Below are 13,472 nucleotides of genomic sequence, written 5' to 3' on the forward strand. Positions count from 1 at the left end.
GCACGCTCTGCATGGGAGAGCAGATGTGGTCTTAGCATCAGCTCACCCTGATTCTGTCCTTCCACTAGCTGATGGAAGGGAGGGAGTAGGATCTTTATAGGAGGCAACAGACAAGGACAAGGTGATGGAAAACATCAGCTCGCCCTGATTCTGGCCTTCCACTAGCTGATGGAAGGGAGTAGGGTCTTTATAGGAGGCAACAGGCAAGGACAAGGTAATGGAAAACCTTTGAATTTCCGCCTATTTGTGGCTTTAATTGCTGTTCTGGTCCCCCTGGGACTCCAGACAAGAGTGTGGCTGGACTGAGGTGGGTTGCTGGGGGTGATGAGAAAATAACTGCATTTAACTTCTGAGGTCAGCACTGGCCAGTTCAATTTTTTTTGGCTATGGGAGGACTGAAGTTCAGGATGGAGGAGCATTTCCCATAAATTTCTCAAATCCTTCAGATGAAAGGGAGATTTGATTGACTTTATGGGCTCTCAGAGGCAGCCCAAGCCCACTGACTGGCTAGGTCTGAGGGGGCAGGCTGCTCGAACAAGGAAATGCTTCCTGAGGCTCTGACAGGAGTCATGTTCCAGGCCTGGCAGGGTCATTCATGATTATCCCAGGTGCCTCTAACCTGCATTGTTACAGGATTAAGGTGTTTATAAAGTATTTTTATATCTGTTGTTCCATCCAGTTCACTCAGCAGTTCTGAGAAGTTCTGGAATTGAGAAAACTGAAGTCAGAGAGTAAAACTCTTGCCCAAGTTCAGGCGGCTAAGCAGTGACCCAGCCAGGCTCATACCTGGGTCTTCTGACTGGATTCTCCCCACGCTTTCCAGCTTCTTCTCTGGACTTCAGTTTCTCTGTAAAATTAGGGAATCAGACTCAATGACCTCCAAGGCTCTTGCCGATTCTGACTTTTGGATCTGTCTTGGCCCTCTGGGCACATCTGTACTGACAGAGCAAGGCAGGAGGAGACAATACTGCCACTGGACGCCGAAGGGAGAGGTTCCGGCTATGTGGGAAAGCACAGGTCTGTGGCCAGGTCAGTTTACAAGCATCCACGTGGGCTCCACTCCCTCTGGGGTTGGCGTTCCCCACTGGAAGCCTTACCTTCCGTGAGTCCTTCCGAGGCATCAAGATATGATGCTTGGCCTTCACGATCTTCCTGCGAATTAAGCGGATCCCCAGCCGATCATGAAGGAAGCTTTTCAGCAGTGGAGGGACCCCTGGAGCCGTGATGGGAAAGTAAGTTTATGGACAGCTCACACTTATTGTGCGCAGGTGCTGCTCAGGTTGCTGTACGTGTATTGATGTACTTAGTGACCTTCCCACCAACCCTGGGAGGTAGGTACCAATATTATTCCCACTTGACAAGTGACAAATTTGAGGCACAGAGAGGTTCAGGAATTTGCCCAAGGCAGCAAAGATGGTGTAGCTCAGAACTCCACTGGTGTCCTGCCACTCCAGCTGCTGCATCTTGGGCAGTGGGTTTCACTGCTGAGGTGGCATCCATGGGCTCAGTGCCTCTGGAGGGGAAAGCCCTGATGCTGGGCCCTGCGTCCCTCCCCAAGTGGGATGTGGGAAACGAGGTCATAGCAGACCTGGCTGCAAGGCAAGGTGTCACTTACAGAGCTCACGGGATCCAGCTAACTCTGCATTCCAACCCCAGCTCTGCCTGCACTTGCTGTGTGACCTTGGGCAGACTGTGAAGCTCCCTGGCCCCAGTGTCCCCAGTGCACACAGGGATGACGCCTGTACACGAGGCTGCGTCAGGATGAGTTGCCGGGGCTTGGTGGCACCTGCTGTTTTCTTCATTCCCCAGCACACCCGGATCCACCCCCACCCACAACACAGAGCAGAGCCTGGGGCTTGGTGTGGGCAAGGTGAGAGGGGGCGGCCCAAAATTCTTGGGCACAGGGTTGGGAGGCCAGGTTTGTGGGCACTGTACCTCGTGTGTGGGCCACCAGAGGGTTGTTATGAAAGACGAGCTCAGAGAGAGATGGGAAGAGAGCTACAGGCAGCATGGCATCCTCCTTGGCGATCTGTCAGGAATGTAGGAGAGCATGTCAGGTCAAGGCTTCCCCCACCCCTGCAGGTGCGTAAGGTTGGGGTGGGGCGGGGACGTGATGCTGCTATGGGCAGGACTCACTGCTGGGTGATATCTCATCTCTGCAGTTTCACCTGATCACACCCAGAACACCTTACCCCTCTGGAGCTCCCCTGCGAGCTGCAGTGCTGCCCTTCCTGCCCTCGGAACTTCACACCTTCTGTGGTCCCCAACACCCATTAGCATCTCCAGGCACATGAAGGGCCCCTCAATACAGATGGGTAACTTAGTCATTCTCTTTCATTTTTGTTCATTCAATCAAGAAAACATTTACTGAATGCCACATGTGCCAAGCACTGGATTGGGAAAAAGCCAAAGAGATACAATTCCCATTCTCAAAGGAGCGCTGCTAGAGGGAAACCAGCACTGAAGAAACTAGCACGAGTGGAGTTGGCCTGCCCTGTGAGAAGCGCCACAGAAGAAACGCATGAGAACCACAGTGATCTGACCTGGCCCGGGAGGTAAGCAAAAGTCTCCCTGGGACCTGAAGGATGAGTAGGAGGTAACTAGTGAATGCAGTGGAGGATAGAGAATGTGGTTAAGAAAACCTCTGTATTAACCAAAACCCTTTCCCCTCTTCTGGAGGCACACAGCGAGACTGCAGTACTTTGCCTCCCAGGCAGAGGTACCCAGTTCTAGCCAATGCAACCTGCAGGTGCGTCTTGAAGGAGTGACAAAGGCCATTTCCAGGCCATTCAACAACCCCTCCATGATCCACTACCTCTCACTCCCTCCCCCTTCCCCTATTCCCCACCAGGCTCCAACTAAGATTCTCTGGGCTGACAGAGTCACAGACACAGGGTCTCTGAGTGATCATGTGGAAGGTCACTGGCTAACCTGAAATATCCATAGTTTTATAAAAAGCAAAAAATACAGGGATACCTCATTTGATTGCACATTGCTTTACAGCACTTTGCAGATTCTGTATTTTTTTCTTTTTTTACACACTGAAGGTCTGTGGCAACACAAAATGGAGCAAGTGTGTTGGTGCCATTTTCCCCACAGCGTGTGCCCACTTGGTGTCTGCCACAACGAAGGTAGTAGCTACAGTGTTTTTGAAGAATGCTATTGCACACTTAACTGACTATATATAATGTGTAACCAAAACTTTTACACATACTGAGAAAACAAAAACTTGATGCGACTTGCTTTACTGCAATATTCACTTTGGTGTGGTGCTCTGGTCCTGAATTTGCAGTTTGTCCAAGGCATGCCTGTCCACTTCTACTGCATTAAGCCACTGAGACTTTTAAGTTTGTTGTAGCAGCTAGTGTTACTTATCTTAATGCAGAAAGGAAGTTCCATGCAGAGAGAAGGGTGCCACGTGCAAAATGAGGCTGGACCAAATAAGGACCAGACCAAAACAAGCTAAAAGATTTTCATCCTTGGGGAACCTATTAGGTGGATTTTGAGAAATGCAGAGGACCTGCGTTTGACAAGACTTGGTAATGGATTAGATTTGGGTGGGGAGGAGGGACATAAAAGATAAAATAATCCAGGATGACAATCAGGTCATGTTGGACCAGGGGTCAGCAGATCTTTTCTGTCAGGCTAGAGTATCTTGGCTTTGCAGGCCTGTCTGTCACAGCCATAGTACAAATGCCGCCAAGTGTGCTGGCTCTTTGCCATCAAACTCTACTTATGAACACCGAAATTTCCTATCACTTTAATGTGTCAAGAAGTATTTATTATCCTTTTTTTGATTTTTTCCAGCCATTAAAAAATGTAAAAATTACTCTTAGTTTGAAGGCTGTACAAAAATAGGGTCACCAGCTATAGCCCCACAGGTCAGAGCTAGCCTCCCCTCTCTGTTTAATAAAACTCCATGAGAACATGGCCACCACGCCCATTCATTTACCTACTGCCTCCTGTGTACCAAGGGCCGAGTTGAGTAGGTGAAACAGTAATGTATTTATTATCTGGCCTCCTTGCCTAGACTCTAGGGAAACAGGAAAGAGGGATGAACGAAGCCTAGTATATGCTGGTAAATAACTACATAGTGGTGGCTAAAGAGAATGCAGTCTCTTGAGTGCACATCAGGCCGTCAAAAAGCAGTCACACCAGAATGGGGGATGGGAATTTTAATTTTGTCAGGATGCAGAAATTCAACCTGGGTCCAGTCCAGTAGAGGTAGAACCACTCAGGAAAGTTCATCTTTGAGACATAGGAATCCAGGGTCAACTCAAGAGCAGGGTAGGAAGCTCTCATTGCTTCCCACCCCCCACCAGACCATAAGGACTAACAGGCAAAAGCAGTCTTGAGCCAGAGGAGAAACAGGGTGTGGCGATACGCCCCTCTAGGGCCAAGGACCATAGGCAAGGCCGAGAGCTGAGAAGAGAGCAGGAACACCAAGAAAAAACCCACCCCAGCAAGAACCAACTACTGGCTGTCTGAAGAGATTGCTTTACATACAAAGCTGTAAATAGGCTAAAAGTTTATATAGAAACACGCAAGCAGGAGGCATAAGGAAGCTGGATAATAGTGGACTACAGTGGTGGACTTTGGGTGCTTTGGTGGCCAGAGTGGTTAACATCATTAGAAGGTGGGGATCCCCTTCTGTGGGAGTCTAAGACACAAACAGTGTAAACCAATGCTAACACACACACACACACACACACACACACAAATAATTGGGGAAGAAAAAGAAAACTCTCTAACTATATAAAAATCAGACAAATAGACATCAAGACAAGGAGTATTTATTACAGGCAAAGGGTGGCAAGTCATAGTAATAATGGGATAAACGCATCGAGTAGTTAATAAAAATCCTAAATTTATTGTAGCTAGTAGTAAGGCTTCAAAATACATGCAGCAAAATTTGAGCAGAAATATAGGGAGAAACAGACAAATCCACAGTCATGACTGGCAATTTTAACATGCCATTCTCATAAAGGGTAGAACAAAGAGACAAAACAATAGTACAGAAAAGACCTGAGTGACAACATCTGCTACCTCAACTTAATTGATATTTATAGGACAATGTTCGCCCAAACTGCAAAATACACATCTTTTTCTAAGTGCACATAAACATTTACCCACATGGATTATAGTCTGGACCAAAAACCGAGTTTAGACAGATATCAGAAGAATGAAATCTCACAGATTGTTATTTGACCATAATAGAATTAAATTAGAAATCAACTACTATAAGAACTCATTTCCCAACAACCCATGGGTCAAAGAAGAAATAACAAAAATTAAAAATATTTTAATTGAATAGAAATCAAAACACATACCATGATAGGCAGGCTCCAGCTAAAGCAATGAGTAGGAAAAAAATGTCTAGTTTTATATGCTCATATTAGAAGAAAGGTCTAAATCAATGGATCTATAAATGTTCTGCTTGGGCTACCAGAAAAAGAGGACCAAATTAAACTCATTGTGAATAGAACAGAAATAGTTATGAGCAGGGAAACCTATTCAATAAGATGGAAAACAGACAAATAATAGAAAAATTCAGAGAAACCAGCAGCTAGTTTCATTTTTTAAACGTGCATAAAAGGGATTACTTCCAGCTATTTTGCCACTGATTTTCTCACCAGGGTGAGCAGACCATTCAGTAGGGAAAGACTAGTCTTTTCAAGAAATGGTGTTGAGAAACTAGATGTCCACATACACAGGATGAAGCTGGACTCACACTGTACATAAAGGGTTAATTTAAAGGGATCAAAGACTCAAATGTAAGAGCTGAAAATATAAAGCTCATAGAAGAAAACACTTAGGGGTTTAGCTGTACCGATGGCTTCCCTTAGAAGGAATGTAAGTAGAGCGTCTTAAAAGCTGCCTGCATCTCAAATTTGAATGTAGGATCAATTAGTGGGGTTTACAGAAAATTAAACAGGATATGGATATGCAAAAAATACATGGAAATCATGTTAAAGCTGCCATTCCCTTAGGCTAGCACATTTCTCACTTCAGTCTTCCCTCAAGTAACTGAGGCTTAATTGGTCTCAGACCCTAGCACAAAAGGGAGGGGGAAAAATTTATCTAAACTATTCTCAGAAACTTGCTTTTGCAGATACAGCAGCATCTGGAGGCTTATTGATTAATCTTGAGCTCAGCTCTAAGGTGAGCTGGAGTTGGGAGACTCTAGAACATGGCTGTGACCTGTAAGGGGCCACCAGCAGAAATTCCCATCTCCAGTTATCTGGAAAAAAGCCTCTTCAGACTTCCTCACATATGAACTGTCCTGTAAGTAGCAAGGGAACTTGAGCTAAGTCGACATTGCTTTGTTCCTAATCCACTCCTTAATCTAAAGATTTTAACTCCTTTGTACTCAACCCTGATCCCCCAAAACCTATATAAACTCGCTTCCTTTCTTAAACAGGGAGGTAGACATGAGTTTATGGCCATCCTTCCTCTCAAGTGATTTGCAATAAAGCTTCTATCTCTTCTCAAACCCTGATGTCAGGGTAGCAGTTTCTGTACACCCCAGGTAGCAAGCCCACTGCTTGGCAACACTCACTCTTCACTTAACTAAACTCACTGCCTCAGATCTCAGTGTAAACACCACTCTTTAGGCAACCTTCCCTGATGTCAGGTATTAAGTTAGATTCCTCTGTCATACACTTCACAGTATTGTGAATTTCTTCATAATGCCAAGCAATCTTGTATGTGATTATCTGTCCAGTATTGGTCTTCCTGACAGGTGACAAGCTCCTCAGAGTGGAGGCTGAGTCTCTCTTTGTACAACTGTATTCGCAGGGCCAGCATAGAGCCTGGCCTGTATTAAATAATGTCTCTGCTTCCCCCACCCTGAGAATTCCTGCACCTGCAAATATTATGCAGGGCTCCAGAGCGCTGGCCTTTAGGCCAGAGTAGTTGGCATCCCACCCTCCCATCTGTCCCCTGAGGAAATAGGTAGAGAAGCAGGGAGTCACCTTGTTGTAGGCCAGGCTAAGGTACCTCAGCTCTGGGAAGGGCGGGGCCAGTGTCTGGTTCCTGGCTTTCAGGGACTTCACAGGAAGAATCTCGAATATGGGAGGAAGTGCACATACCTTGGTTGTCTTAGGAGGGAAAAAAGATCAACGTCAAAGTGCCCTGAAGATAAAGAAATTAAATCCTGCCAAGGACCAGCAGAGACTTCCTAAGGAGTGTGGTAGCAACAATGAGCATTCCAGAAGCCTGGCCAAAGAGACATCTGGGGACATATGGGGAATGTCAATTCTGGTTCTACATTCTCCGGAGTCACGTGGTGAGTCAATTCTCCAGCACCCAAAGTTCAGTTTCAAGTTCAATGAGGCCAGGCGATAAGATACGATAAGATACACAGTAGTACCATCATCAGAGGTTCTTTGCCCTACAGCAGTTTATCCTGAACTATCTCTTCTACATATTTGGGCCACAATTTCTCTAGAAGGTAAGGGAGAAGGTGCTTGCTTGGTTAAGGGGACTTTCCCAGTGGGGAGACGGAGAGGAGTGATGTGAGTCTTGCATACCTGATGGGTGTCTCACGTCCCACGGTTGGGGACAGCTAAGTCCCAGGCGCCTTCTGGCAGGCCTTGATGCAGGAATGCTACAAGGTGAATCTGGTCCTTTTCAGGGTCAGTCTCTCAGCACAAACCAGACTCCTTTGTACTCAACCCTGATCCCCGAAACCTATATAAACTCGCTTCCTTTCTTAAACAGGGTTTGCTCAATCAAACTTGGAAATTGCTGGATTAACTAGGTTCAACTCAGCTCACTCTCTGTTTCCTTGAGTTAGATGGGACTCATTTAAGGGATTTACAGGATAGATGTTGGGATAATGATTGGGTTCAGATGAAGCAGATTCTGTTCCAAGTTCTGCTAATCACTGTAGATTAGTTGAGATTAGCTCTACTAATCTCTTTTTGTAGCGTATTAAGCAAATCACTTGCTCATTCAGTGAATGTTTGTGAAGCACCTACTTTGGGCAAAGTATTTTGTGCCCTCCTGGGGTCCAACTTGTCTCATACAAGTGGGATAGTTCAGTTATGTGTGAAAACCCAGTGCTGCTGCTTGGGAACTCCTGTGACTGTCATCTCCAGCTGATTTAAATGCAATCTGAGAGGCCAGAGTGGAATGAGGCGGCAACCTGACAAGGCACTCTCCATAACGTGCCATTTCCTACCTGGAGCAAGACTCTGGGAGCATAAGAGGGCAAGTCAGCACAGGGAAAAAAAGCAAAAAACAACCCAGAGTCAGGCTCAGGTATCTTGCACTGTCCAGGGGCAGCACTATCTGGACCATGACTGGGCCTGCTGGGGACAGAGAGGGTCCTGCACTAATGGGGAACACATCTGGCATTTGTAGAGACTTCCACTAAGAGTCTTAAGCATCCTGTACAGTCTCAGCGGTCTCAGATGCCAGACAGCTGGGATCTGAGCACTGAGCAACCTACCGCTTGTCTTTGACTTCTATGGCAGACTATTTAGCAGCCATCACTAAACAGTGGGCCTCTATCCCACGTACAGTCTGGCTGCTTCTCCCATTCAGAGGTGGAGTCTATGGCTCTGCCTTCTGAAAATAAAGCTGGCTATTATAAAATACAGAATCTGTCTGGTCTTTGGGCTTTTCCACTGAACTTCTAAAACCCTTGGAATTTCTTGAGTGACTGGAGTGTCTTTGTTATTCAGGATACCTTGGATCACACCTGAGTTTATGTTAATGAATGAGTCAGGACTGGGGCTGGCTACCTAGAAACACTGCCAAGTGATGAGAGGACTGGGGTTTGGCCTGACTGCTCAGGAGGAGTGGCGAGGACTAGAAACTGAGTTCAATCACGTGGACAATGATTCAATCATGTCTATGCAATGAAACTGCAACAGAAGCTCTGGAAACTGAGACACAGGTAAACTTCCTGGTTGGAGATAGATATCAGTGTGTGGGAATCTCACACACCTGACTGCATGAGGAGAGGACCCAGAAGTTCTGATCTGGGGCCCTCCCGGACCTTGCTTTCTATGTAAAATTGCAACCATAAGTATAGTGTTTTCCTGAGTTCTGTCAGTTGTTCTAGCAAATGACTGGACCCGAGGGGGCTGTGGGAACTCCAAAATTTATAGGTAGTGTGTCAGAAGTACGGTAGCTTGGTGACCCCCAACCTGCAGCTGGCATCTGAAGTGGGGGCAATCTTGTCGGGGACTGTGCCCTTAATTGTGGGGTCTGTGCTAGGTGGTTCACGTCAGAATTGAACTGCAGTATTATACTTGCCTATAACTTCCCTTGACTTTGAATGTAGTAGAAGTGCAACTGTGTGAACTTCAGAGTTTTGCATTCACCCTTGCTCTCTAGGAAGCCTGATGCCACCGTGCTTAAAGAAGCCCAGAATGAAAAGAGAACAAGGAAATGCCAAGTCATACCCACTGTCCATGAACCCTCTTATGTGACCTTGAGCCACTGACTTAACCTTGCTGAGCCTCAATATCCCTATTGCCAAATGCCAGCCACATGAGTGAGCTCTGGCAAAACCAGCTGCACACCTAACCAACCCAAATAATTTGTGAAAACTAATAAATTGCTATTGTTTGAGGCCAGTATTGTTGGGTTGGTGCATCTACGGCAATTGTTAATTGATAAATTTCTCAGTTGTATGAGTTGGCTGAGTAACTAAGCTGCCTCAGAAAGCAGGGGTTGGCTAAGTGTATAGTTGTGCTTCTTTAATCAGTATTTAGTATTCCAGTCTTCATGAGTTTGGTTAGTCAGCATCTATCTTGAGATAAAAATTAATTTTTGGTGCTGACAAAAATCAAGTGTCTGAGCGTGTGACACCAAGGATGGTGGTATATCTGGCAAGATCACTCCAGCTTTGGGGGGCTCTTGTTAGGTTGCTGCTTGCTGAGCTTTATCTTAGTGGCAGCCTTCAATGCCACCTTGACCACCTGGCACTGATTACCAGCAACGTTATGGCTGAACAGCATCTGAGAACAATGATGCAGGCCGTGGGAGTGTGTGCTCAGGAGCCTAGCTGGTGAGTTCGCTGATCTCCACAGGTCAGCACAATGCCCAGAACATAGTAGGTGCTTGATAAATATTTGTTCAATGAATGGGCTTCCTCAGTATGACAGTTATCGATGTCTCTCACAGCCCCATGAACTTATTTTTGTTCATTAAAACGTATGTTCTAACTCAAGGACACAAACTCAAAATAGTCAGTTCCTACCTCTGAGGTTGAAAATCCAGGATAAGATGAGAACACCACCTCTGAAACAAAAGAGAAATAGAATGAAGTTTGGTGAGAGTACTGTATGGCCCCTAGACAGGTGAGGGGCTGGGTCTGCCAACTACCCGGCCAGACCTCTGAGGTCCCGCATGACCTGGCCCCTTTGTGCTTCTCTGACCTTACCTCATGCTACCCTTCCCCTCATTCTACTTCAGCCACACTGACCTTTTGGACTCTGTAACAAGCAAGTTCTTTCTAGCCTCAGAACCATGGGGGCAGTCAGCACTGACTAGAGCCCCAACTCAGGAGAGGTTTGCTGCGCCATGGGGGTCAGCTTCCGGGCTGGCTGGAAATTGTACTCATGCTGCAGTGGCTGGCGATAGCTTGATAGCCCTGTTTTTAGCCCCTGCGCCACCAGGGAGGCCCCTTAAGTAGATTTTATTTTATTTAGATTTTATTTATTTATGCATACAAGAGCTGGGGTACAGGCCAGAGGTATGGGGGGGGGTGAGAGGATTCACCAGAGACAGAGTGGGGAACAGAACAGGCGGACTGACAGAAACACACTGCTGAAGGTAGCAGCGGGCGCAACAGGAGAGGTCTGTTGCCCCATGTGTGTTGCCCCCTGGCCGGCTGGGGATCAAACTCGTGCTGCAGAGGCTGCTGATTGCTTCATAGTGCTGTGCTTAACCTGTGGGTCACCAGGGTGGCCCCTTTTAAAACCACCTGACTGACAGAACCAGTGAGGAAGTCATTTAAACGGTTCTTGTGAAACCTCCAGGTCCCAGACTCAGCAGCTTAAATGCAGCAGATCCCAAGGGTGCCATGGGCTCAGAATAAATTCTCAGAAGTTTAATCTCACCTACGGAGCCAAAATCTCCTGGTCAAGGAAAATGAATAACTATAAGAAAGTGAAAATCAAAATCAACAAAAAACTATGAACCAGAGACACTTTTAGGGGGGCGGGGGCGGGAGGGGAGGGATTGGGGTCAGAATGGGGGGCTGCAATTGTATGGGGAATATAACAATAAAATTTATAAAAAAAAAAAAAAATCTCCTGGTCAAGGGCACCGCTTACCTGTGCGGTCAACATCCTTTTTCATGGGCAGTACGGTATAGTCTGGTTGCTCATCTGAAGGCTCTAACATCCACGACGCGGGTTGCAGCACGGATTGGTCCTCCTTCCGGGGACTTCCCTTGCCTCCAGCCCAGCTCGCAGATCTGTCGCGGACCTGAACCTGCTGTAGGTACGGGATCCTGGAAATCCTGTTTTGGTCCAGGCTTAACTTCTTCAGTCTTTAATTAAGGAAAGTGAATACAGAATCACAGCAGTAATATTTCAGGGGCACTTACCAACCAACTTTAGGGAAAGAATGTGGAATCAGGTTTGGACACTTAGTCCTCTTATGTGACCTTGAGCCAGTGACTGAACCTCACTGGGTCTCAATATCCTATCTCTAATATGGGGAGAGTATTTATGAACCTTTTAAGGTCCTTGTGAATGAGACAATATGTAAATAATCTGGTATAAAGGAGTATTCAGTAAATGGTAGTTGAATCAAAGTAAATTTTCTATGGATCTAAAGTTTAATCACTAAAATGCTAGCATTTTTGTTACTTCAACCAAATAGGTAGAACTCAACAGTAAACTTCTCTCTCTCTCTCTCTCTCTCTGTCTGTCTCTCCCTTTTCTTTTTTTTTTTTTGGTCTTTCTTTTCAGTCAGGATCCTGAGTCCAGCAACATCTCCTCCTACCTTCCTTTCTCTTTATGCCTTTAATCTAGTCACATGATTGAAAATGTCCTTACTGACACTCCACCTTAATGACTGACTTGAAGCTCAGGGGGCAGAAATGACTCACTCATGGCCACACAGCAGAAGTAGGGCTGGGATTTATCTTAGGTCTGGGCTTTTTGTCTTCCCAGTAGCACTCAGGGTGTGAGCAAGGCTGGGGACTATAGAGGGCGCTGCAGGGAGAGGCTTGTGGCCCTACCTCCTGAGCCCAGCCAGGCTGGCAAAGCAATTGGGATTGGAGAGTCTGTTGTCATCCAGCATTAATGTCTCCAGCGCTGGGAACCTCAGGATGTACCTCTTGCTTGCCACTGATGGTGCTGAAAATTCCCTGTGAATGCAAAGATCTTAGGTAATGAGCAAGGGTAGAGGACAAGTTCCTCCATCGCCAGAAGAAATGGAGGGCAGAGATTCAATACAGTGGCCTGACCAGCGTGGGAACTTCTCTAGTCCCAAGAGAAGACCCTGCAGGGAGGGGTCAGTATCCCTCCCCAAGTGACCCTCTCCCAACCCCCACTGACACATATAGTCTCCTGCATAGAAAAGGCTGCACACACTAGTGGGCTCAGAGAGACTGAGCTGGGGCAGGATGGGCAAGTTACACTGCTCTGCCTTTTATAAGTTTCACCCTAATTGTAAAAGAAAATTTTTATTTTGTCCCTAAAATTTAGCTGCTGGGGGCAGTGAGTAGGTAGGAAAGGAGGACAAGATGCCAGACTCAGAGAAAGCATCAGGCTCTGCACTAAGCCCTCCCCATGGCAGTTTGAGAACAGCCCTTCGAGGTGGCGGGGGGCTCTGGATAGTGGACAGACTGAGCTTTCCAGCTCTTTGGAGTGGTGCTACTTTTATTACAGCTTTTGGCAAAAGGAATTACTATCACTTAAAATCTGATAGGCTTTACTTTTTAGAAGCTAAGAGAACAGATGCATTAATGGGAATTCGCAAGCCGGGGATGGGGTCAGGAGCCTGACCCTGGGCTGCCCTGTCTAGGGCAGTTGCCGCTTTGCTTGATATGTGGCTTCCAACTGGTGTGGAGCACCTCCGGGCCCAGTCAGTTCCTCTGTCTCTGTGACAAAAGGGGATTTTTTTCACTTTACACTAGACTTTGGATCAGGCTAAAAATATTGCTCAATAGACTGAACCAAGGGCTGCCGCAAAGAAGATGAAATTTAGCAAGCTCTGGGGTCTGTTCAAATGTCAGATCATCTTCTGTGATAATGCTGTAGAGCAACCCCGATACAAAATGGGGTGCCTGACTGTGGGTCTTTACTCGTGTGCTTAAAAGGACTTATCAATGCTCTACTGCAGGCACACACGAAAGGTTAATATAGGTTTATTTACAAGGGAAGGGGAAATGAGGAAATGTACAGCTCAGGGAGAAAAGTGGGAGACAAAGTTTTTTGTTTTTTTTTTTTAAAGATTTATTTATTTATTTATTTATTTATTTATTTATTTATTTATTTATT

General features: G+C 46.3%; 1 protein-coding gene across 1 annotated transcript in view; it reads right to left on the bottom strand.

The window, feature by feature from the left end:
* XRRA1 (X-ray radiation resistance associated 1) overlaps positions 1 to 13,472 on the bottom strand; it is a gene marked incomplete at its 3' end in the record, with an annotated part of 47,693 nt that overhangs the window by 7,707 nt on the left and 26,514 nt on the right. The window contains exons 7-12 of the mRNA XM_084249461.1: positions 12,209 to 12,337; positions 11,295 to 11,512; positions 10,217 to 10,257; positions 6,975 to 7,100; positions 1,936 to 2,029; positions 1,098 to 1,213 (exon numbers count right to left, since the gene is read on the bottom strand). Coding sequence (XP_084105587.1) covers positions 1,098 to 1,213; positions 1,936 to 2,029; positions 6,975 to 7,100; positions 10,217 to 10,257; positions 11,295 to 11,512; positions 12,209 to 12,337 — 724 coding nt within the window. The remainder of the gene's footprint in view (positions 1 to 1,097; positions 1,214 to 1,935; positions 2,030 to 6,974; positions 7,101 to 10,216; positions 10,258 to 11,294; positions 11,513 to 12,208; positions 12,338 to 13,472) is intronic.

Source organism: Talpa europaea (genome assembly GCF_964194135.1).
Source record: "Talpa europaea genome assembly, chromosome: 1".
NCBI lineage: Eukaryota > Metazoa > Chordata > Mammalia > Eulipotyphla > Talpidae > Talpa > Talpa europaea.